Source organism: Xenopus tropicalis, chromosome 4 (assembly GCF_000004195.4).
Source record: "Xenopus tropicalis strain Nigerian chromosome 4, UCB_Xtro_10.0, whole genome shotgun sequence".
Classification (NCBI taxonomy): domain Eukaryota; kingdom Metazoa; phylum Chordata; class Amphibia; order Anura; family Pipidae; genus Xenopus; species Xenopus tropicalis.
The window spans coordinates 24,318,163-24,344,261 of record NC_030680.2 but is presented as its reverse complement, the minus strand read 5'-3'; the positions used below and the strand labels follow the sequence as shown (position 1 = coordinate 24,344,261).

General features: G+C 42.0%; 3 protein-coding genes across 8 annotated transcripts; all 3 read right to left on the bottom strand.

The window, feature by feature from the left end:
* Window positions 1-321: 321 nt before the first annotated feature.
* LOC101734729 (von Willebrand factor C and EGF domain-containing protein-like) lies at window positions 322-10,198 on the bottom strand. 3 transcript variants are annotated; one of them, XM_031900564.1, is made up of 8 exons: window positions 9,991-10,198; window positions 8,164-8,289; window positions 6,566-6,682; window positions 2,756-2,884; window positions 1,668-1,748; window positions 642-1,081; window positions 486-562; window positions 322-405 (listed from the first exon to the last, which is right to left on the bottom strand). In XM_031900564.1, exons 1-7 carry the CDS (start codon window positions 10,076-10,078, stop codon window positions 488-490), a joined length of 1,056 nt encoding a protein of 351 aa, XP_031756424.1. In that variant the 5' UTR covers window positions 10,079-10,198; the 3' UTR covers window positions 322-405; window positions 486-487. The 3 variants fall into 3 exon arrangements, with proteins under 3 accessions (XP_031756424.1, XP_031756426.1, XP_031756425.1); XM_031900566.1 differs by having other exon boundaries at window positions 9,798-10,084; XM_031900565.1 differs by lacking the exon at window positions 1,668-1,748.
* Window positions 10,199-13,886: 3,688 nt separating this feature from the next.
* LOC100486192 (dispanin subfamily A member 2b-like) lies at window positions 13,887-16,826 on the bottom strand. Its single transcript, XM_002937644.5, has 2 exons — window positions 16,508-16,826; window positions 13,887-14,393 (listed from the first exon to the last, which is right to left on the bottom strand). The coding sequence occupies exons 1-2, from the start codon at window positions 16,772-16,774 to the stop codon at window positions 14,235-14,237; spliced, it is 426 nt and encodes a 141-aa protein (XP_002937690.1). The 5' UTR covers window positions 16,775-16,826; the 3' UTR covers window positions 13,887-14,234.
* A 2,265-nt stretch (window positions 16,827-19,091) lies between these two features.
* Window positions 19,092-25,484, bottom strand: LOC116410319 (dispanin subfamily A member 2b-like). 4 transcript variants are annotated; one of them, XM_031900561.1, is made up of 4 exons: window positions 25,063-25,484; window positions 23,307-23,396; window positions 23,098-23,204; window positions 19,092-19,461 (listed from the first exon to the last, which is right to left on the bottom strand). In XM_031900561.1, exons 1-4 carry the CDS (start codon window positions 25,142-25,144, stop codon window positions 19,318-19,320), a joined length of 423 nt encoding a protein of 140 aa, XP_031756421.1. In that variant the 5' UTR covers window positions 25,145-25,484; the 3' UTR covers window positions 19,092-19,317. The 4 variants fall into 4 exon arrangements, 2 of the variants coding, with proteins under 2 accessions (XP_031756421.1, XP_031756420.1); XR_004222287.1 differs by having other exon boundaries at window positions 23,098-23,394; window positions 25,051-25,483; XR_004222288.1 differs by lacking the exon at window positions 25,063-25,484 and adding an exon at window positions 24,926-25,013 and having other exon boundaries at window positions 23,098-23,394.
* Between the last annotated feature and the right edge of the window lie 615 nt (window positions 25,485-26,099).

The following is a 26,099-nucleotide window of genomic DNA, read 5'->3' as shown; positions in this document are numbered from 1 at the left end:
ACCAATACAATGGATTTGGGCTGGCGAGGCCCAGGAGAGCTGGGGCCCACCAGGTTTTATTCTGGTGTCTTGACCCTGATAGAGGCTTATTCTTGGCCTAGAACAAGCCCCCTGTGGCATTAGCCTGATAAGCTTCATATCTTTATACTGGTTACCTGGGGGGTTCCTGAGCAATGCAATTTTCAGTATATGTCTGAGAAACAGATCATGTTTCCTTAGATTTGGGCAGAGAGGCCCTAAGCAGATTTTACTGGGAGGCCCAGTTTTTTCTCAATATGCCCCCTGCACGGTGTCATTAGAATCTCAGAGATGTGTTGCTTACCAGGCAGATGCAGATTGTGCAATTGTCTGGAGAATTTGGGAAAAGCTCTCCATCTACCCCAGAAACTCCCTCAAAAAGGCATCCTGCAATAATGAAGTAGAAACTTAAATGTTAGAGCCCATATAGATACCAGCATCTGCCACCATATGTCCTTCATACTCACCGTCAGCTGTCAAGATACATGACGGGGTGTGAACTGTTTGGGGTGCATATCCTTTTTTCACAAGGTACATTTCCATCCTGAGAAATGACTTAATTTAACAAACAAGTATGCATTATACAAAGGGATTGTATTTGGCTTCTGTATACGGGTACCTACCTGGCAAGTGCAGTCAGTACATCTCAGTTCTGCCCATGTAGCACCACTTAAATGCAGCTCCTTGTTATGCCAGCAGTGGGAATCTGGCACGTTAGTGAATGATACAGTGGTGGTACCTGATTGGGCTATCATGTTTTCTTTCAGAGGCATATGGGAAATTCCAGAGGCTTTCTGAGCTAGTGGAGGGTGGCCAATTCTGAGGTGCTGTGGATGTGGTATGATGTTTGCGTTTGCCAAAGTGCTTTGTGGTGCTGAGGTAGTAGTTGTGCAGAAAATCCCTTGTGCTAACTCAGTGCTGGTCCTGAGAGGGCGAGGGCCACCAGTAGTCAGTGACTCAGATGTCTGGGGCATTACTGATGTTGGCTGGAATGGCATCCAGTTCCCATGTGCTGCCTGTGTTTCCCAAGGGAGGCCTGTGGTCTGCAATCCCGCTGGAATCTCTGCAAAATAGATAATATTCAATAACCACTTAAAGAATATGTATGCATGAGGCATCACAAGTTCACAAACACTTACAGAACTACATTGTTCAATGAACATGCAATATATGTGGGCATTTCTTGGGCATTTGACTGTAACTGGGCATGGCCAGGGGATTTTCAAGAGTTAGGGGAGAGGGGCATGATTGTGCTGGAATAACATGGCATAAAAGATTTAAGAACAATTTAGAAATAAAATTTAAAATGTTTTAAAATAACAACAGTGAGTAAAGAAAATAGTGTCTTACTGAATGGCACGTGGGACATTTAGATAACTGTTACCTATAGTGGCTGCTTCCAGAAAATGGGACATGAAAGGAAGATGCATGGGTTACCAGTCAAATGATGGAGAAGGAGTTTTGGCTGTAGCTACAAGTACGCCCTCACTATTAACATCAGAGTTAGCTGAAGATCACCCACCCACAAAATTATAACCATTGCCCCCTCCCACTGGAGAGGACTAACCAAATATAGAGAGTTACTTAGCATAGCTTAAAAAAACAAAGGTAGAAACTGAGTAGTATAAAGAAAACAAAGTTCCTGGTACCTGCACAGAAATAGGACCCCAGTGTGTTCACACAGCTTCCCAGAGGGCATAAGGTGGCATAGTCTAAACACTCATCCACATCTAGAAGCAAAATATCCACAAATAATGGAGAAGAAAGTCTAAGGGGGAGATTCACTAAGACCCAAACACTCGGAGCGTTCATACGAATGCTCAGAGAGTATTCGCGCTGTTTTTTTCGCGATTGAGCAATTTTTTCGTAAGCATTTTCGGGATATTTTCGTTTCCAATCCGAATTTTTCCCATTCGCAATTCGAATTCGTGGATTAGTAAATCTGCCCCTAAATGTTATAAAAAAAAAAGCTCAACATAATACAGCTAAATCCAACTGACGCTCCAGCAAATTACCTCTCCTCTCCTTACTACAGAATATGCAGAATGAATAGTCAGGGATAAATATTCCAACCCCTTGGGCTCCATCTGCATTTACTTAAAATATAACTTAAACCAGTTGTTTAGCTGGAAACAGAACAAGATATTTATTAATGATATTTTCCCTACAGAATTATTTGCATCGATTCACTGGGCTTGGAGTTCCACCTTTTGGTGTCTACCACAAACACAAATAATATCAACCATGTTTGCTGCAATATGGCAAATCTCAGTGACTTTTAGATCTCTGGGAAACATCATACATTTGCAGGATACAAACATTGTTTCAGTACCATAACTATAGGAGGCATTTTATCTCACTTTCTTAAAAATGTTCTACCTACATTTTCTGGCTTTTGTCTGGGTGCTTGTGATTCTCTACAAGGACAAGCAATGGGCAATGGACATCCCCTTGCTGAATTGCCTGGACTGCTCTTTGTCCAGATACCTGCACTAGAATTGAGTATATCTCTTGCCCAGCTGTCTCTATTAGTTGGTTCTAAATGAAGCTTTTGTCCAGCTTCTACTCTTAGGTCCTGCCTATCTGACAGTACATTAAAGCTTTTGTACTGCCTATTTCCAAACTGGCTGCCTATGCTACCTAAGATATTCTACAGTAAATCTTTCTCATTAAACCATATTATAGTCATTATTGCAAGACCCTATGCTCACATCACCTTAAACAAAGGGGAACTTACCAATACATGACACCTTATCTGGATCAAGCAGAAACCCAGCCCGGCAAGAACAGAAGAAACTTCCATGAGTATTGTGGCAGAAGTGTTTGCAAAGATGGGATGTTCCTGGCCTCCGACATTCATTTATGTCTGTGCAAGAGCCAAGCAAGAAAGAGTGAGCAATAAACATACATTACTGCTGTATTTTAAATGAAATCAGTAAGGGGCGTAACACAATGGACACATCACCATAAGAAGTTTGTAAGTTCTCTCCTATCAAGGTGGGTTTTGAATAAATGGGGCAAAGAAATAAGTTCTATTAGACAGGAACTGATGTGTCTGATGATCACTCCCTGAAAAGGCCTTTTGACAAAGTCCATGGAGTTCTGAATGTGGTGTACTGTGTTGTCAACTAAGGGAGTGAAGATTTTGGCCACATATTTAGCAATGATATAAGTTACAGAGTTAATTCTGATTTTCAAGAAAACTCAACAGGTGTGTCCATTGCTCTGAAGGATGAACCCCGTCACACACAAACACCTGTAGCTGCCCTGAAGGTTCTTGCATTTTTGTTGGCACAGGGATCTTTAGAGGAACATTCATCAATGTCTGCAGACAAAGAGAAGGAGTAGCTAAGTATAGAATTATAGAGGAGTAAGAAATAAGAACAGTAAGAATACAACAAAAAGGGCATCATGATCATCTTACATTTTAAAGGTCACCAAACTTTTCCTGTTCATGTTTGTATTTATCAAAATATTAGGCTCATATATAGTGATGAGCGAATCTGTCCCATTTCACTTCACTGATAAATTTGCGAATCTTTGAAAAGATTTGTGAAACAGCGGAAAATTTGCGAAACAGCAAAAATGTTGCATGTCAAAAAAAATTGTCGCCCACGACTATTCTTTTGTTGCGCAGCTATTCTTTCGTCGCCGGCGAAAATTTTTGGACGTGTGGTGAATTTTTCCACGCCAAATTTTTTCATCCATTTCATGAAACAATCCGCCAATGCGGAAACGCGAAACGCAGAAATTCGCCGCGAATCCATGCCTGGCGAAACATCACTATTCATATATACTTTATTGTGTAGAGCATCTCTGTCTTCTGTAGAGAGGTAACTGACCCTGCCCATAGATTAAGCCCTGTTGTGTGTCACCATTTGCCTTTTGCGTTTCAGCAGAAATCTCCTTCCAGAACCCTGTGGTCTTTCTACTAATCCCTTAAAAAGGGGGTCTGCTGTTATGAAAAATTCTGATCTTTGTATTCCTCTCATGCTTGGGATTCTAATTGCTGTCTGGTTGTTAGAACTGAATTACTCTAGCAACCATGCAACAGTTTAAAAGCCAGAGTGTAGTATTAATAGTTACCGTATATACTCGAGTATAAGCCGAGTTTTTCAGCACCAAAAATGTGACCCTCGGCTTATACTCGAGTATATGGATTTAAATATGTAACTTGCAGGCATTCATATTCCTTGCACGCGCACCCCCCCTCTTCCCGTGGGGCTGGGCGCGCAAACTAATATGAATGTGTACTCCAGCCTGGCTCTGGTCTGTGCTCTCATAGGGTCTGTGCTCTCATTGCATTTGGCAACACTATATTCTTAAAGGGGGATTGGGGGAGGCACGTAGCTGTCCCCTCTTCAACCTACTACTTGTTCCTAACTTGTGCCCAAGTTAGGAGTTGGTGCTGGGTGCGGCTGCAATTGAACCCTGTATTTACTGCCTTTAATATGGTATGGGCAGGGCTGCCTTGTGCCAGCCTGAGCACTGCTGTACACCGTGTGGCAAAGGGACACTTTATTCTTAGAGCAGTGATTTTTAAACGGTGGGGTTGTCCCTGGGGGGACACAGCATCTTGGCTGGGGGCCTAGATTGAAGGCCAGTTAGGGATGGATTTAAATGAAAAGCCTCTTTTCTCTCAGACCAGCTTTAGTGTCAGAGTGAGATTTATGGTTAACAGTTACTGTTCTAGGTTTTTCTGAACTATGGCAGATATGGAAGTGTTTTATGAGCTAAGGAGTGCAGTGCTGAACATTGCTCCCCAAAGAGGCAAGTAGGATTAAAAACTACTGGCTTAGAGAGAATACATATAAAAGCATCTTAATGTCAAAGCACACCCACACAGCTGACACTGACCACATGTAGAGATCCCGAGAGTCAAGCAAACAGATCAACAAATGCACACCAGGGCTGGCAAATGAAAGCACTGACTGGGTCTTTTGCCAGTTGATCAAGTGACTTACTGCATTCCCAGTACTATGTCATCATTGTATGATAGGATTTTTCATCAAGCAGATTCCAGCCAAAATGTTTTTGGCCAAGGTTTGACAAGATATCCGGTCAGTTGTATGAATATTCTGCCACTCATGCATGTGTACTCCAGCCTGGCTCTGGTCTGTGCTCTCATTGGGTTCTCCAGTGGATACTTCTCTCTCATGCCCGTTGTCACTGAAGATTTAGTGGGGATCAAGCAGCTGGCGAATGCTTATGGGATCATTATCTGCACTAATGGAATTTCAGCACTTTTTGCAGGTATTTACTAATGTATTTAGCGGAACATCTGTAAGGAGTAACAACTGATCTTCATTAATTGTTCATAGGTTGCTCTGCAGTTAATGCATGGGATTTTGATTATTCAGGGAAATCTTAGACTAGTTCTATGAGCTCTTAAGTATATAACTCAGTTGTTTAATCAGCTATGTTTAATTCATAAACATTCAGATATAAGAGGCAGTCACTGCTAAGAATGCAGCTAGCATTCATAGGGACTTTATAGGGACACTTTGCCCAAAGCATGGCAAGTACTTGATACTTAGTATGGCTGCTTCCAGCTTCCTGCTGCTGTTGCATTTTTCTTTCTTTTTTTTTTTTTATCTGTTGTGCTGTAACTCTTCAAGGCAGGAGGGTGAAAGGGTCCTCCATCCACCTTTCCCTAATCACCTTTCCCTAATCTGCAGCTGCCAACATGATATATTTATAAAGAGTTCACAGGGGGTCACGCTGAGTGTCCTTTTATTATTTATTTGATTATTGAAACTTAGCAGTAGCGGCTACATTTCCCACCCGAGGCTTATACTCGAGTCAATAAGTTTTTCCAGTTTTTTTAGGTGAAATTAGGTACCTCGGCTTATATTTGGATCAGCTTATACTCGAGTATATATGGTATATAGAATAAAAATATAAAAAAGTAACAATTGAACCTTCACTGTCTGTTTATAGGTTGCTGGGGTCAGTGACCCTGACAATGAGGAGGCAGAATTAACCATGAAGACCAGATAAAAAGTTGCTTAAATGAGTCCATCTAACCCAAAGGTTAACTTAAAAGTGAACTTTTTTCTTTAAAAGCAAAGCACAAAAATAACCAAGGAAGCAGAAAATGCCTTTTGATGAGCAAACTTGAACTTTACCCTCCCTTTACTACTGTATCCACTACTTTACAAATTCTGAATAGTTGGTGTTAACTTGTCTTGCCCCAGGGTAAAAATTCTCCCGCAGATCAAAACGTTTTCATCTTTAGGCTGAACGCTAATCTGTCATTACCAAGGATTGTTTATATTAACTTCTAATTCAACAAATGCATTAAAGCGCAGGAATCCCAGAAGCAGAATATATGTATAACATAGGACCTTTTGTCACATCTGGCCTATTGTCGCCTTTCCACATCATCTTTCAATGTTGCTAATTGAACCTCCCGCAGTCCTTGACTACAGTTGCTATATTTCTCAGGGAGACCTCCTGTTGTTACATAGATCAGATGCTCACAGAAAGCTCTAACTTTAGGGGGATGCTCCAAACTGGAGACTTCAGAGAAAGCACAAGTTCTCACCGTAGCAGCTCGTCCTGTCAGTAGATAGCTTCATGCCTGGCCCACAGTCACACACGAATCCTCCCTCTGTATTTATGCAGGTTCCTTCACATGAAGAGGCCTCACATTCATCAATATCTAGTAGGGAGGAAGCACAAGGTTTGATATTTTAATTCAGATGCTTTCTTAGTCTAAAATATTAAAATAATTTGCACCCCATTGCCGATATCCCTCCCCTTCACCCTAGACCAGACCTCCCCTGCTTGTTTCCCGATCTCCCCCTGACCCTCACCTCACGCATCATCTTAACCCCCCCCCTCACTGTCGCTGCTCTTTCTTAGGGCAATCACCTCCACTTGGGACTGTGTGGGTGGGAAATTCAAACAACAAAATCTGCCACCTAGTACCCAGTGGAGAGGCAGCTAGTCGGCAGCATGCCGCCCCAGATTTTTGCCACCATTTTGAGCCTGCATTTAACACATGAAACCATCTACTTTTTGTCGCTGAAATCCAAACTAGAACATTTTTATCTGACTTATCTATAATGCTATGTTTGCTGGTATATGACCTTTATTCATGCCAGGGAATGTAAAATCTATGGAATTGACACACAATACCAACAAGCCGGTGCCATAGGTTCTGTGTTTTACTTTGATTACTTTGGTTTTCACTTTGATCAATACCTTGGGGTTTGGCTACATGTGACTTGGAAATCAAAGTGGCCTGGCAAACATTCTCTTGTTTTATTGGTATTATGGCACAGGGCTGCCATGCCACAAAGCCAGTAGCCCAATACCGCTAAGCCCCAAGATAAATCCTGATTTACCTTCTGGGGTCCTGCATCAATGTCCTTCTGATCTCCATCAAAGTCCACTGTAAACTGCACCCTAAGATAGGCACCCTAGGTGCATTGTGAATATATTCCACTCATGGAGACAATGATAAAGAATCCCATAGACCCCAGAGAGTAAAGTGGGTGTAAAACAGAAAGCAGTCACTTAAAATGCATAGTGCTAGCATAGAGCTGGGCGGTATGACCAAAAATTGATATCACGGTATTTTTCAAAATTATATTGGTGTCATGGTATTTGACGGTATTTTTTTTTTCCCTGCATGATTAGGTGTTAACCCCATTTCCTAATAAATTAGAGAATAATTACTGCAGTATTGAAAATCAGAGTCAGGCAAGCGAAGGATCGGCAACAGAAAGTCTTTAGGTAAATCAGGCAGGCTTAGTTTCCCAGGCAAGGCCGCAGACAACATAGCACAGGAGGAGGCGTTTGATAGCTTTAAATACCCCCCACGCATGCGCAGAACCGGCGCCATCAGCGCGTCACGGACGTGCACGCTTTGACATGTACGTGCGCTTTGACGCATGAGCACCTGGATGCGCGTACGCAACGTCCCGCGGACAATGGGACGCGTGCACGCAAGGAGGCGCGCGAGACCGGGCGAGGGTGAGTACCCTGACACCCCGGTATTGCGGTATCTGAAAAATGAATATAGTTTTTAAAAAAAACACCGGTATTCGGTATTAAACAGTATATCGCCCAGCCCTATGCTAGCATATTGCAGATTGGAAAATATATTGCTTTATTGCTGGGACGCCATGTTTTTACCTGTGCAGGTCACTCCATTTAGAGTCTCTGGCATTCGGAATCCAACAGGACACACCCATGATACGTGCTCACAGCCGCCATCATTGCACATTAATTCACAGCCGTATTCTCCACAAGGGGAAGGAGCTATAAACGAATAAGTACTATATAGTAGCAAAAATTAAAGGAAAACTCACACACTCCCATCACATGAGACAGCTCATATATAAAACTCTGCTTCATCTAAATAAACCATTATCATAAAAAATTACAATTTTAGTAGTATGTGCCATTGGGTAATCCTAAACAGAATTGTCATTTCAGGTACTAGGGGCCGATCATACAATTCATGGTGCACACAAACAAACCAAAGACACATACATGCTAGGCCCCATCAGTTAATGGACAAAGTTCTTTACTCCCACAATACGTCCTGTTACAGTCAGAGCTGCATCTCTGAGGGAACACACAGCCCATTACAAAATGAACATTACCCCCCCTAGTCTGATGCAGCCACTTCCTATAGGGAGCACTTCCATAAAGAAGTGGTAGATACAGGATAAGTTATTTAGTAACTTACTTCTACATTTGACAAATTAAAGGCTAAAGCTAAAGCACAATGGGGTGACGGGTACAAACTGGCTACAACCCTCTTTATCACCTCCCATAGGCCCAATGTGTGTAATAATAAGTCTCCATTATATAAGAGGGCAGCAGGGGATGAGGCCTATGGGAAACAGAAGATAATGGATTTATAAATGCAGAGTTATAGCAGGATCAATCCCCTCAGTTTGCTGATCGCTTATAGAGAAAGACAGCAAGACACTATGGCAGCACCGTTAATCCCACAATTCTGCATTCCATTTTGAAATTTCACACTCACTGCTACAGCGCCAATCAGCCCGGTGCAGCTAAAAATGCAGCTTTAACTGTGGGTCAGTTACATGTTTGACCTCCTGCTGGGGGCCATGGGCTCCTGAAGAATGGCCAAACACTATAAAATTCATTTAAACTAAAGTGCAACTTAGAAAACCATATTACTGTGCAATATTATTAGTTGCATTGATTTCTTACTGCCCTCAGCACTGGTGATTTTAGTTTTTAATGGCTTCAGAGAAAGAAACACATAACATGTCCCAGTAACAGTGGGGGTTACGGAACTGTGGGCCGGGGCTCCTCACTGAGCAGTTTCTTTTGCTAAACCAGAATGCACATATAGCAAATAAAGCAGCAGCACAGAATTACCTTTCTCGTGCCAATGTACATGGACTGGGTGCGGGAGGGGGTTCTATTAATCACCTGCCACTTATCCACTACACGCTGCTCTCTCATTTGTAACAAACCGGAAACCCACTAGTGAGAAGGAAAAGGAATGAGCAGTGATAAGCCCTCAGAATGGGAACTGCCCCATGGAAATAAGTGTAGCCCACTTTTGCAGATTCAGTGCTGCTACTGCTTTTACTTTGGCACTACAGGAGCCCTGAGCCCCGCTTACTATGGGGGACAGGTATCTTTATGCTGTTTGGCGTGCCTCCACCCAGGGGTTATGTTGTGGGACTATAACTCCCACCCTGGGACCTTAATATAATGCTGTTGCAATGCAGGGGATCCACACAACTCCCGGCACCTTGCCCCTCCCTGGGGTAGTTGCTTACCGGCGGGTAGGTGATCCCAGTGCAGGAATGAGCCAGATACACACGAATTGTAATGAAATAGATGAATGCTGTTTATTTGGGTAGGACCTCTCCAGGAGTGGCATACAATTACACACAGCAGGGCAAATACTCCTTAACTTCTAGGCACCCTCAGATCCGGCCTCCTTAACTCGCGGTGATTTGATCTACTTACCTAGCCACTTTGTGCCCTGCACTCCAGCAGATGTAATGCTGGGGGTCTTAACCCCATTACCACGACTGGAGGGGGAATTTCTGCCCATTCTAGCTATTACTCCCTACATGGCACTCCTAGAGTGTCCTATAACATAAAACTGCTTACTAAACTTGGATATAGGGAAGACCTCCCTATCCAGAGGCAATCCCTCACTAAGAACTAACAGGCTAACATGGCTGCATGCCCTTTTATATCCCAGCACCCCATCTAGTGGTTACTGGTTAGAAATGCAGGGGAAACTCCCTTTTAGCAGAAAAACACCTAGGACCACCTTTAGGTGTCCAATTCCCTAAGGCCACCCTCTAGTGCCTGTCTAAGGAGAACCCATCCAGGGGTCCCAAATCTTAGGGATCCCTACATAAGAAAAGTTGGTAAGTGTGATATAGGGAGGCAGTGAATACCTGTCCCACCCTCTGTGACTGTGTTGATTCTGAGCAGGGAGGGGAAGGGGCCCCAATCCTGTGAGCTGACAGGAAGGAAAGGCCTGTATAGGAAGTGCTGGCAGAGAAGCTGACAGGAAGAAAGGCCTGCATAGGAAGTGCTGGCAGAGAAGCTGACAGGAAGGAAAGGCCTGTATAGGAAGTGCTGGCAGAGAAGCTGACAGGAAGAAAGGCCTGCATAGGAAGCGCTGGCAGAGAAGCTGACAGGAAGAAAGGCCTGCATAGGAAGCGCTGGCAGAGAAGCTGACAGGAAGGAAAGGCCTGCATAGGAAGCGCTGGCAGAGAAGCTGACAGGAAGGAAAGGCCTGCATAGGAAGCGCTGGCAGAGAAGCTGACAGGAAGGAAAGGCCTGCATAGGAAGCGCTGGCAGAGAAGCTGACAGGAAGAAAGGCCTGCACCATACCTCTCAACATTTGAAAAGTAGAAGGAGGGACAAAAATATGGGGCTCGTATAGCAAAGCCCACTTTATGGCCACGCTCCCCCCCAAAACAGGCCCATTTTACAAAACCACACCTGAAAATCATAACACGCACAAAGTGCACCAGAAGACAGACACGGTGGCCCCAATCATTTTATGACATGTTGTGGCCCTAAGGATTTCATTATGCATTGTGGCACCTGTATATAATGACAGACATTGGTAGCCAGGGCCCCCTTAAAACATTGGTAGCCAGGTGTTTTATTTTGCATTGGTGCCAGAGCAGGGACCCCCTAAAACATTGCTAGCCAAGCCAGCCCAGGTTCCCCTAAAACATTGCTGGTCCTCCCCCAGTGCCCCCATACTGGGCCGCTCCCCACTGCAGCATCCTCCAGCTCCCCCCGGCATCCACCCAACATCCGCCAGCTCCCCCCCAGCATCCACCCAACATCCTCCAGCTCCCTCCCAGCATCTCCCCAACATCCCCCAGCTCCCCCCTAGTATCCTCCAGCTCCCCCCCAGCGTCCTTCCCAACATCCTTCAGCTCCCCCAAAATGTCCTCCGTAGATCCCCCTTAGCCTCCTTCGGCTCCCCCAGTGTCCTCCCCAACATCCTTCAGCTCCCCCTTGTATCCTCCAGCTCCCCCCAGCATCCTCCCCAGATCCCCCTTAGCTTCCTCCCCAACATCCTTCAGCTCCCCCGCAATGTCCTCCCCAGCTCCCCCTTAGCTTCCTCACGCTCCCTCCCAGTGTCCTCCCCAACATCCTTGAGCTCCTCCCAGTGTCCTCCCCAGATCCCCCTTAGCTTCCTCCAGCTCCCCCCAGTGTCCTCCCTAACATCCTTCAGCTCCCCCCAGTGTCCTCCCCAGATCCCCCTTAGCTTCCTCCAGCTCCCCCCAGTGTCCTCCCTAACATCCTTCAGCTCCTCCCAGTGTTCTCCCCAGATCCCCCTTAGCTTCCTCCAGCTCCCCCCAGTGTCCTCCCTAACATCCTTCAGCTCCCCCCAGTGTCCTCCCCAGATCCCCCTTAGCTTCCTCCAGCTCTCCCCAGTGTCCTCCCTAACATCCTTCAGCTCCCCCCAGCGTCCTCCCCAGATGTCACATACCAGTGATGTCACATACCAGTTATGTCACATACCAGTGATGTCACATACCACCTCACTACCCACCCCACTGCCCAGCAAAAGGTGGCAACCCTAGCGTTTCCAGTGCAGCCTGCAGCACTGTCTGTGCAGAAATGCATAAGGAATATAAAGTATATATATAAAGTGTTTCTATCTGCAATGTTAGAAATAAAGCAATCTAGATGTTGTCCAACCAGGTGCACCGTATGTAGCAACACAGCTCATTACTGAGACACAGCACTATACAGTCAGTTTATAAAAGGACTTTTAACTTGTATATCTAGCTCCCTAATCTGTCCCAAAATAACATAATTTACCTGTATCTAACTAGCCAAGCAACCAGCCATTTGTACTATCCACTTTCACAGCAACAATACTTTTTCTGAAAGGAAACTTTAGACAAGTGACTTTTTTATTGCTGTGTCCAATTACTTCTGCTTCCCTGCTCATCCATTTCTTTATTTTGGGGAAGTGACTATAGTGGTTTCTAAAGCCTCAGAATGATAAGGCTATATAGCTACAATTGAATTGTTGTTGAGTCATATGTAAATAGGAGATATTAAAGGAGACATATACATTAAGTGAAAATAAGTGAAATACTAATCGTGTAAGCATTAATGAATAATGTATGGTGCTGGTTTCACTCTGGGGTAAATATGATCATTATCTTTAAAAATGACCCATTTCTCAGAACTCCCTATAGATCTGCTGCCTGTCCATGTTTCAAAAGAGGTTGTGGGCTAATGGTCCCTGCCAGAAGCACAGTAGGAGATGGAAAGCCAATCACAGCCCTGCAGTCACACAAGTAAATACAGGCTTCAGTTCCCTATCAGGTCAGCCTTGTTTTTCCCAATGGTTCCTTTCCTACAGTGCAGTGTACTGAATGCCGCCGATTAAGGTTGAGCTGAGATTAAGGTTAAGCACCATCTTGTTCCAACACAGTCAGAGGCCTGTTTATCAATCAGGGAAGCACCATTGCTAGACTTCCAACCAAAATCTGTTTCCCCCTTAAAGCTGGCATTAGCCATTATTTTATATTTCCCATTTTCTAAAACAAAATGAATAAGATTGAGAGTTAGGAGCAATCATTCAAACCTTAATTCCAAAATAAGTTGTGGGTGGAAGGGTGCATAGTCAGATTGGCCCAGGTAAAATTCGGTGGCCCACAGTTCTGGTGGGCCCAGGGTTAAATGGGACAGCAGCAGCCCTGACGTCAGCTAGATTGTCGATATTCCTTCATGGTGGGCGAGATGTGGAACAGAGCAGTTCTTTATGTTAGGTTCTCAGCCAGGCCCCAGGTACCCTAAACCGACACTGGGCCTTTGCTCAGGCTAGGTTCTACTCAACAGCTGCAAGCAATGCTACAAACAGTAACACAGACCAATCCCATTATAGCCCCAGAAACCAAGTGAAACATTCATAAATGCATGAAACGTGCCTGAGTATATTTCTGGGCTATCCAAACATCAAGATCTGAAAGTTAAATTTGATTATCATTAAAACAAAGGGAAATGCCCTGCACAAAAATACACTCAAAATAATTGCTGGTTTTGCTTTAGTGTTTAAAATAGTGATAACATGGGAATAAAGTCCAGTCCTCTTTTCATTCTGTTAAACCTTTCTTGTTAAACTGTTAAGACCCCAGTCTGTCAAAAAGTATCGTCAAATATTGTATTACTTGATAGCGTTATATAAATAATGATGGCAGAGGAGGCCCAAGCTGGCTGGGTTACCTAGGGCGCCCCTATCCCCTCCCCCACTTCACAAATTGCAAGGTGACAAGTGGCCCTAGAGGGATGAGAACCTGGACTAGCGATAGGCAGAAGGGCCACTGTGGCATTAAATGATAATGATGATGATCACTACACATATATAGATGGATCAAATTTAATCTAGTCATTCAGCCCAAATGGGGGGGGTCATGCCCCACCGTAACAATTCCATAAAATACATCATTATCAGACCTTTGAAATAAACTCTGTAACATTACGTGCCGTGGTGGAAAAGAAGCTTAGAATAGGTCCATCTATATTGTTCAATATAATGATGAACATCCACTTTAATGCTAAATAAGAAATTTAAATGGTAAATGTGGAAACTGTCATTTATTTTTGGAACTTAAGGTTGCAACATATAAAAAGAACTCCAGAAGTGGACTTTCCTTCCAACTGATGAGGATGAAGGATGGGTACGTGCTGTGGCTGCTCGATCGTCTTCACTATTAGCCTATTCTCTGTGGCCGGGGTGCAGAAAGTAACATGATTAACACAATAATAATAGTAATGACGGTGAACATAGTAGCGGCAATGTTGAGATTACGGGCAGTAGAACCGTAGCTCATGGCTCCAATCCTGTCTCCAATCACCTTCCGATCCCGGGACTGTGGGTTATAGAAAGAGGTAAAGTAAGATCATTAGAAAAGGAGCTTCTTATTTCTATTAAAAAGTATGAATATGTCTCGTTGAAAAAAGCATCTGCTTTAGATACAAAGAACTGTGTTATTATATAAGGAATGTCGTGCCAGTACCCAGTTTCATCGCTTCCTACCGCCAGAATTCATTTTGTCATTACTGTGACACATTCAGTAACTGTCTCTGTACTGACAGAATAAATAAGTAGCTCATTACCAGCTATATTGTCAATTAGGCCCCAACCCTAATATTAGGGGGCCTATACACCGCCCCATTTCCATAATTGTCACCATTATGTCACACTAGCACAGACATTAACATGGTGTAACTCTCCTCTAGATCTCTACAATACCTAGCCACCAGATGTTTTTTAAAGGAGCAGTATACCCCTTTGTTCAACATGAGCGCAATGAACCTATGTTTATTGTTATCTTTTGAAGTGGACAGGAAAGTTAAAGCTACTCCATGTTTGGCCCATGCAATGGTTGATCAATAGATTTCCAGTGCAAACATAATCTCCTGGACTCCTGCTAACAAAAAAGTCACAACAGATTTGCCGAAATCATCTGTGCAGCGTGTGCCATCCCACCGGCGACTTACATTTTCGCCGATGGGATGGCAATTCAGGGAGATTAGTCGCCCGCGAACAGGGAGATTTGTCGCGGGCGACTAATCTCCCCGTGTGCCAGAGCCCTAAAGGATAAAGGGACGGGTTGTATATTGGTCTTGCAAGCATCAAACATGGAGTAGCTTCAATTTCCCTGTTTCGTCTAGTTTAGATCAAGAAATCACAAAAACCATAGATTTTTTTTCATGGAGATTACATTTATTTACATGGGATAAAATCTGCCATTCCTCTACCCAATCTGCTACAGTGCCCAAAACTTGCAGTAACTATAAGAATATCAAGTTCATATTTAAGACGTTCTACACAATCTTCAATAGAATGTGGCCCAGATGGCAGCCACGTGAAATGTTATTCTACACTGTGTTAATCTGTGTACGTGGGCAGATAACATCGAATCAATTTGCCCAATATTTGACCAAATTGGACAACAACTCCAGAACCAAATGGCCAGAACACTTGGATAACTGAAGAATATGAACATTAGGGCCTGTAAGGCCACATTGTCACCCAGTGTGTGTATATTTAAAAGCAGGTCAATGATCTTCCAGTTGGGTCGTTAAGTACATCAGCACAAGTATGGGCATGGGAGCACTTCTTTGTGTTCTTCATGTTGAACATGGGTTTGTATAGCTCCTTTTGCAGTTCCCTGGGTTAAGTTGCTTTTCAACAGCCAAGATATTTATTTGGAAACCATGGAATTCTCTTTCAATTTCTATATTCTAAAAATATCTTTTGATCCTAAAAAATTATTAAACCTGAATCCCCAGTGTCAGCCCTTTCTTACTCCATCAGATGGAGCAATGAAGAGAAGAGCAATCAGGTTATTGAGAAACCCAAAAACAGATATTTCAACATGAAAGAGGAAGAGAATCATTTCTAAATAATACAGTACGTTTACCAGTAAATCAAGCCGATCCTTATTACTATTATACCCCAGTTTATCTGATTTGTGTTTACTCTTCAGAATGTGCCAAACATTCTATTCTAGAACTTTTTTATTTACTGATTTCAGGGCAAACAGAGAAAACTCAGCTCTCAGGCTTAAGTTCATAAAGGCAACATCAATCCTTTTTGTCTGCCAGTTTTCATAACATGATTTCCTCATATATATAGAGAGAGAGAGTCATTGTGATTTGCAGGAAGATTTTTTTTTCATGATACAATATTAAATTGTAATTATTAAGATGACTCTTAGCAGTTATTGCACAACTATAAACTTGTAACTCACTTGTTCCATAATCCTGGAGTACACAATGCAACACATTGCTATCAAAAGTGCTCTGGATGCTGCAGTGTGAACTATACACTAGCTCTTCGCATTGGACAGGACTACAATATTAATTGGTCTCTGGGGTTGTTGTCCCCTCCCATATTTAGTTTTTCAAGCCCACACAAACAAACAAACACACACACACACAAACAAACAAACACACAAACAAGCACAAACACACTTACCTTTACAGAGAAAATAACTGCAATGAAACCCAGGCAGCAGAAGTTCATGTAAAAGGTGTTAAAAACGGACCAGGGCAAGTGGTCTCGTATCGACAATTCTCCAGGAATTATGTTCACCACTGTGGTATGGACTTGCGGAGCTGAGGCATTAGCAAACCCAATCATTCCCCCCCTGGGTGGGTCAAATCCTTGATTGACATAGCTAGGAGGTGGCTCCATCATGTACGAAGTAGGCTTATTAGTGGTATCAGTGCTCTCCGTGGACATCTTGTCATAACAGAAATGCACTGTGTGTGTGTGTCTAGATGGGGAAATACAGTTTTATGTGAGGGGAAGGAAGGGAGGAGCGGGAGCTTGACTGGTTGAGGGGATTTCTCTTCTCCTCTATAATTCAGCTATAGGCAATGGCTTAACTAGAAGTTATTAAGCAAAATTATACAGTGCCAGAGCCCCCAACCACTACCTCCAACCACCTTTAGTGTGAGAAGAGAAGCAGGGGTAATGAATGGCCCTCATGAGGAAAAGAAAGGGATAAAATGACTTATACAAGATACGCTTATATAAAATCATTATAATCTACTTTTTACATTTGCAAAACTAGCTCAATACACAAACAGCAGAGCTTTCTAACATTTGTTACATTTCTACTAATATTATCCTTACTAAATGTTCGCTTTCCTAGGAGGGTGCTGGCATGAGGGTTTAGGATTTGGTTTAAAGTTTCCTGAACTGAGACCATGCAGACATCTTGATGAGCTCGAGTATCTTTATCTTCAGATCTGTCCCAAAGAAAGAGTCATATAAATATTGCTTAATATAAAATGTATTGCACCCTAAATGGGGCTTGGTAAATTATGACCTTGATACAGATCTCTTTTCAATGTCAACAGGTTCAGGGAGGCAGGATCTGGTACACTTATGGCTAAGGCTGACGTGGGGTTCTATATCCTCACATTCATTCAAACTGTTGTCTAATGCCTGTCTATAGGCTGCTCCATGTACTGTTCCTATCTCCAGATGTTTAGCTGCTTCCTCAGATGGGAGGTCAAAAGGTAAGGAAGGATATAGGCCAATGTCACACTATTACTATTACAGTATACTAGGGTGGTCTGTCTGTTATCTCTCATTTTCTTGTGTTTCTTGGTTCAGTGCTGTGAGACTTGCAGAACTTTAACAGGCAACTTGGTACTTCTTAAACTGGTGCAATTCCTGGAACTTTATTAAGGGCAGAGATCCGGGGGCTGTCTTCTCCTCTAACAAGATGAATGTGGTGCTGGGGATAAACAAGTAGTCAACCTCATCATTTCCCCAGGTACTAGAGCTGTTAAGGATGATTTTAAGTGTATAAGATCTAATGTGTGGTGCAAAGCAAAACATATTGCAAGGTCAAAATATATTATAGCTGTCTTATTTCAAAAGAGAGTGTTTTTTTGCCTTGTGGCATTGGACAAAGGGGGACAGCAGAAGGGCAGGTAACATCTGTAATAGTTGGTGGAGCTGGAGCTAGTCATAGATAAAGAAATGGATGGTCTAGCTTTTTTTCAGAAATAAAAGACTTGTTCAAGAAGCACTATTCACCCAAACAAAGTGGTAAAAGAAAGGAAATTATCACAAGATAGTAGAAAACCTAAATCATTCAGAAAATTCAGAGACTAATAAGAAAATGTTGCACTTTTCTTTATGAGATGTGTGCTTGAGGTAGCTTTTGCATCCTGCAGCGGATTTCAATACCGATGGATAAGGTATTGGAATACGTTTTAAATATTTGACATAAAGACAAACCGCCCTAAGCACCCTGCTGATGCTGATCACCCTTGTGATACTGAGGACTAAAGGATCACCTTAGTCCAGTATGGTGCCCAGAGAGCTCAGTGTGCAAGGCTGCAGATCTGCTTATTTGTAAAGGTCCCCATTCACGGGCCGCATCTAGCTGCCAATATGGGTCCCTTAGACCGATTCGGCAGCAAATCGGCCCGTGTATGGGGACTACCGACGTGCCTGCCCAACCGATATCTGGCCTGAAATCAGCCAGATCTGGATTGGGCAGGTTAAAAAATCGAGTTGGCCAGGGACCGCATCGGCTCATTGATGCGGTCCCCGAACCGACTGCCCCATTGCTGCCAATATAATTCGATTGTTTGGCCCCAGGGCCAAATGATCGAATTAGCCTACATGCTCCCCGATATCACCCTCCCATTGCCGATCTCTCCAAGCGAGCGAATCTTAACGTCTATGGGCACCTTAAGTCCGACAAACCACGGATGAGTTGTGCAAGACTGGAAAAATTCACAGAAAAATGAGTACAGATGGGGTAAGAGACAATGTAAAACCATGTAATGTGGTGAAAAATTGGGCAACAGTAGCAAGGGGCTGAGGGAAGGGATGTGTGCATGATAAAGCATGGACAGGGTAACAGAGAGGCAGAGATAATGAAAGGTCCTGTGAGAAGAGGTAAAAACAGACAAGTAAAATGCCCTGACCAATTACTTATTAATTACAGAACCATTTGGCAGAATAAAGCTGCAGTTGAGCTGAATAAATGGCTGGTGGCTAAAAACAGAAATACACAAATAGTAGTCAGTCACAGATTGTAGTCAATGGTTTATTTTTATGCGTTAATATAATGAACTCAAGCAGGAGACACATGGATAGTAGCCCTTCCCTACAGCAGGCAATTCTAGCAATAAGGCAAAGGGTAAAAAGCTCAGTCAGCAAGGCTGTTATCTGCAAGATTTGGTGATTTGACTTCTGCAGCGTTCCAAGGGTTAATAAGAGAAGTTCTGGTCACAGTAATGAAGTTTAGAAAGCAGTTAACGCAACCTAACACCAATATATCTAATTAGAAAAATAATGAAACTGCAGACTATCAGAGTGGCGGTGATGTTGAGTGCCAGCGCTATAGAGCCATAATTCTGTGCTCTGGTTCTGTTCCCGATCAGCTTCTGATCTCGACTCTACGGGGGGAGGGAACAAAGAGAAAAGTCATTCAATGCTCTAGAAAGCTCCGAATTACATGAAGGCTATCCCCCACAGACTCCATTTTAATCAAATGATTAACATTTTTTGAAATGATTTCCTTTTTTTCTGTAGTAAAAAAACAGAACCTTGTATTTGATCTCAACTGAGATAAAATTAATCCTTATTGAAGGCAAAGTGATCCTATTGGGGTTATTAAATGTTTAAATGATTTTTTAGTAGACTAAGGGGCTGATTTACTAACCCACGAATCCGACCCGAATTGGAAAAGTTCCGACTTGAAAACGAACATTTTGCGATTACTTTGCGATTTTTTCGTATGTTTTGCGATTTTTCCGGATTCTGTACGAATTTTTCGTTACCAATACGATTTTTGCGTAAAAACGCGAGTTTTTCGTATCCATTACGAAAGTTGCGTAAAAAGTTGCGCATTTTTCGTAGCGTTAAAACTTACGCGAAAAGTTGCGCATTTTTCGTAGCGTTAAGGAAAAATGCGCAACTTTTCGCGTAAGTTTTAACGCTACGCAAAATGCGCAACTTTTTACGCAACTTTCGTAATGGATAGGAAAACTCGCGTTTTTACGCAAAAATCGTATTGGTAACGAAAAATTCGTAAAGAATCCGAAAAAACATACGAAAAAATCGCAAAGTACCGATCATTACGAAAAAAACGCAATCGGACTCCATTCGACCCGTTCGTGGGTAAGTAAATCAGCCCCTTAAGGTAAGGGGATCCAAGTTACAGAAAAGAAACCTTAAATGCTCCCAGGCATTCTGGATAACAGGTCATATACCTGTATATATACAGTGGAGGAAATAATTATTTGACCCCTCACTGATTTTGTAAGTTTGTCCAATGACAAAGAAATGAAAAGTCTCAGAACAGTATCATTTCAATGGTAGGTTTATTTTAACAGTGGCAGATAGCACATCAAAAGGAAAATCGAAAAAATAACTTTAAATAAAAGATAGCAACTGATTTGCATTTCATTGAGTGAAATAAGTTTTTGAACCCTCTAACAAAAAAAGACTTAATACTTAGTGGAAAAACCCTTGTTTGCAAGCACAGAGATCAAACGTTTCTTGTAATTGATGACCAAGTTTGCGCACATTTTAGGAGGAATGTTGGTCCCACTCCTCTTTGCAGATCATCTCTAAATCCCTAAGGTTTCGAGGCTGTCTCTGTGCAACTCTGAGCTTGAGCTCCCTCCATAGGTTTTCTATTGGATTAAGGTCCGGAGACTGACTAGGCCACTCCATGACCTTAATGTGCTTCTTCTTGAGCCACTCCTTTGTTGCCTTTGCTGTATGTTTTGGGTCATTGTCGTGCTGGAACACCCATCCACGACCCATTTTCAGTTTCCTGGCAGAGGAAAGGAGGTTGTCGTTCAGGATTTCACAATACATGGCTCCGTCCATTTTCCCGTTAATGCGAATAAGTTGTCCTGTGCCCTTAGCAGAAAAACACCCCCAAAGCAAAATGTTTCCACCCCCATGCTTGACGGTGGGGACGGTGTTTTGGGGGTCATAGGCAGCATTTTTCTTCCTCCAAACACAGCGAGTTGAGTTAATGCCAAAGAGCTCTATTTTGGTCTCATCAGACCACAGCACCTTCTCCCAGTCACTCACAGAATCATTCAGGTGTTCATTGGCAAACTTCAGACGGGCCTGCACATGTGCCTTCTTGAGCAGGGGGACCTTGCGAGCCCTGCAGGATTTTAATCCATTGCGGTGTAATGTGTTTCCAATGGTTTTCTTGGTGACTGTGGTCCCTGCTAATTTGAGGTCATTAACTAACTCCTCCCGTGTAGTTCTAGGATGCTTTTTCACCTTTCTCAGAATCATTGACACCCCACGAGGTGAGATCTTGCGTGGAGCCCCAGAGCGAGGTCGATTGATGGTCATTTTGTGCTCCTTCCATTTTCGAACAATCGCACCAACAGTTGTCACCTTCTCTCCCAGCTTCTTGCTAATGGTTTTGTAGCCCATTCCAGCCTTGTGCAGGTCTACAATTTTGTCTCTGACATCCTTGGACAGCTCTTTGGTCTTTCCCATGTTGGAGAGTTTGGAGTCTGCTTGATTGATTGATTCTGTGGACAGTTGTCTTTTATACAGGTGACTAGTTAAGACAGGTGTCCTTAATGAGGTTGACTAATTGAGTAGAAGTGTCTAACCACTCTGTGGGAGCCAGAACTCTTAATGGTTGGTAGGGGTTCAAAAACTTATTTCACTCAATGAAATGCAAATCAGTTGCTATCTTTTATTTAAAGTTATTTTTTCGATTTTCCTTTTGATGTGCTATCTGCCACTGTTAAAATAAACCTACCATTGAAATGATACTGTTCTGAGACTTTTCATTTCTTTGTCATTGGACAAACTTACAAAATCAGTGAGGGGTCAAATAATTATTTCCTCCACTGTATATTTATATAAAATTATATCTATCTATCTATCATCTATTATCTATCTATCTATCTATCATCTATCTATTTATGTACCTTTCTTGCCTATCCAGCAAATATATGAAGCAGACTTGTGTTACACCATAATTGGGCCAGGGGAGAATATAAACTGTGTTCTCTTATTCATGTAATCTCAGTGTATTGTCAATATTGTTGCAAGCAATACACATATACATTAATGGATGATATATAAATATATACATATCTATATTAGTTCATTAAGTGCCTGCACTCCAATGCTCAAGAAATACAAAACAGGGTGCATGGTCAAAATTAATATATACCTCTAAAAAGTAGTTAGAGGACCAGCACTCCCTGTAGATATGGTTACATTTTCTTTATTAACACATTGTACAGAGACGGTTCAACTTTTTTGTCCTAACAAGGACTGAAAAATTGGCCTTTCTCTGTACAATGTGTTAATAAGGGTGAAGACACACAGAGCTACTAGTAGCAGCTACTTGTCACGGCTACAGAAATAGACAAGGCTGATCATTTACTGATACTGACTGTGTGTTTTAACAGAGGTCATTCTCAGTATTGTCTATGGCAGGGGACTTTCTGGCATTTAGTAGCCTGTTGAGTACTTTTTGTTGCTATATATATATATATATATATATATATATATATACAAAATCTATTCACTTTCTATTCACTTTCTCTGTATTCATTCTGTGCCATAGAAAACATTTTCTGATACGTCTATGTATGATGTTGCAAAAAGATTACTAAATTTGTCAAAATTTATAGTACAGACGTGTAACCCACAAAATAATCTTTTTATCCCCAAACCATAGGTAATATAATCAGGTGATTTTACTAAAAGATTACTAAGATATAATTAATCCTTATTGGAGGCAAAACAATCCTATTGGGTTTATTCAATATTTAAATGATTTTTAGTAGACTTAAGTTATGGAGATCCAGATTACGGAAAGATCCATTATTCAGAAACCTACAAAATAATCTTTTTATCCCCAAACCATAGGTAATATAATCAGGTGATTATACTAAAACTGAACACCACTGAGGGCCCGGGGGCTGCTTCCCTCCGCAGCTATTGTGTCTATTACTTTGATAGTTACAATTCTGCCTCATTCTACTGTGCCCACAACTGCTCGCTGAGTTAGCTTTAGTTACATTTCCTCTCACCTTGACGGAGAATAATATTGCGATCAAGCCGAGGCAGCATACATTCATGCAGAAGGTGTTGGCAATGGACCATACCAAGTGATCTCTCACGGGTAATTCAGTAGCTGATATGGTCATCACAGTAGATTGACAATGTGGACCTGGGATGTTCTGATGTTGCAACATCTCCACTCTTTCTGGTTCAATAGCATGGTTGGAATAGAATAGCGGTGCCCTGGCAGGAGAAGAGCTTGGCTTCTTAACTGGATAGCTGTCGGCCATAGTTCTGTTGCAAAGAGCCTGCAATACTATGAGGTTCTGCAGAAAGTGATTTTATGTTAAAGGAAGGAGGAGAGGTGCCTTAATATGTCAAATCTTGTACTTATGCGCTATAATATACCTCCCTGCTAATTCTTTGCACTTTGAGTCAGAGGACTCTTAACCCTAAAATATTAACCCTGCGTTTCAGCTGAACGGGCTGCGGTGCTCCATTACACGGGTAGAAAGGCTTGTGATTGGTCAGTCTGCATGCAGGTCTTATGGAAACAGATAGTGGTTAGAGCAGGTAAACCAGCATGAAGTTTTAAAACATAAAGCTAGAAAAATGTCATAACACTTAGAAACCTTTTTTGCTCGTTTCAGTGCATTTTGTGCAAGCTTTATGGTTGGACAGCAGTAGAGAAACACTGGTTGGACCCCTAATGAAGGATGATGGAAATTGCCATTTATTATTAAATGAAGAATGAATGTTGACCATACCTAACATGTAGCTTGCTGCCAGTGCAAATTATATATTAAATGCAAAAACCTATTGAAAGTTTAGTCAAGGCATATTATAATGCTAAAAACACAAGAAACAATGGGGGGGGGGGATGGGGCAGTTGTATTGTCCCTCAATCAGCCCTTGGACTGTAGCCATTATTATAACTCCTTAACCTATTACTTTATTCAGACAGTATAGAATGGCCAGTTCTAAGCAACTTTTTAATTAGTCTTCATTATTTATTATTTAGAGTTTTTTAATTATTTGTCTTCTTCTTCTTCTGACTCTTTCCAGCTTTCAAATGGGGGTCACTGACCCCGGCAGCCAAATACTATTGCTCTGTGAGGCTACAATTTTATTGTTATTGTTACTTTTTATACCTTATTTTTCAACTTAGGCCCACTCCTATTCATATATCAATCTCTCATTCAAACCACTCCCTGGTTGCTAAGGTCATTTGGTTCCAAGCAACAAAATAGCTGCGGAAACTCCAAACTTGAGAGATGCTGAATGAAAAATTAAATAACTAAAGACCAATTGGAAATTGTCCAGAATATTGCCCTCTACATCATGCTAAAAGCTAACTGAAAGGTGTACAACCCCTTTACGGTGTCCCAGTTATACCAAACCTCATCAAACATTTTCATGGTAACATTCTTTTATGCCAAAAATTATTCCATTCTTTGTATATGCCCCCCCCCCCCCCCCCCAGTAGACTTCTCTTCTATAGAATCCAGAGCTAGGGTGAGAAAATGAGGGGGGCACCCACTGCATATTTATTTAAACAAGTTGAATTCGGCCATGTTGGATTGTATGGATAAAATATCCTGTGCCCTTTCTCTCAGTTATTTCTCCCTTTTTGGAAGATTCTACTTTGTGTAAGATTATTAATATAACTAAAGTTCTACAGTATAGGGTGGCAAAGAGATCACTGAACAATAAGTGTAAAAAATGATTTTATATTAATTGGAAACAAATATTTACATAAACACAAATCATAAAGCAGATAAAAATAGATAAACAATAGACTACAATAACACAAAGGGTAATACAAAACAATATACGACAAATATACACAATACTTACTTAACTAAATACTCTCAAATGAGACACAGGGACCCAACCACCTAAATAATAATAATCCCACACCACACCACATAAACACACTCTATGAAACCTCTACTCTAGAAGATTATACAGCCTAAGTATACCTCTCCTTAGGTTTGATAAGTGCCTGGTCCGTGATGTCAGGATTCCCTCTGATCTGGTAAGGTGGTCACTTCTCTCCTGGCCCTGAGTCTCCATCTATGCCCTACCTATATACAGGAGAGAGGGGTGGATTCTAGACCTTTCTAGAAGTCTCTCCTGATTGGTCTGTTTGAATGATGCTAGCACATACCAGTCAGTTACAGGAAGTTACCCATCCTCCATTTTGGATAGTCAAATTGTCATGTAGTCAACATCTGTCCTTCCTGAACTAACTGATTATGCATATCACCAGGGATGCATTCAGTGCTGGCTCCGGTGTCCTTGACTCTTTGATAATGTTAATTAGAGTTTAGGTGTGACCAAACCTTTCCCAGAGCAGTACCTTTGTTTCCCCAAATTAGGAAACTCCTATTGTTTGGACCAGACGCCCAGGTGCTAAGCTAATTAGGCTGTTTCGTCTACTAAAGAAAGGTTTCATTATTGATTTGATAAAATATAGGAGCCCACAATATATATCTATATTTTACCAGAATCTTACATTTGCTTTGCTCTTTTGAGCAAGTCACATGACTGGTTCATCTTTGAGTCCTCTGGTATTTTACAATCAGATCTATAAAGCAGCAGAACAGATGTATGGCAAAAGGCATTCTGGGATATCCAAGGCAGTGACCCAGATGGTGCAGCCATTGCTATGCCCCGACCCAGTGCTGAAACCACAACCATTAAACTAACTTTTAGTTTTTTTAGTTAAATGATTTTTTAGTAGACCTAAGGTAAGGTGATCCAAGTTACAGAAAATAACCCTTAAATGGAAAACCCCAGGTCCCAGGCATTCTGGATAACAGGTCATATACCTGTATATATATTTATATAAAATTAAATCCTTTGGTTTTATACCTATAAATATATATATATACGGATATGGAACCAGTTATCCAGAATGCTTGGGAGCTGGATAAGGTATTTTTCCATAATGTGGATTTCCATTAAATTGAATAAAGGGTTTCCAAATAACGGATCACATACCTGTATGTAAAAAACCAAACGTGCA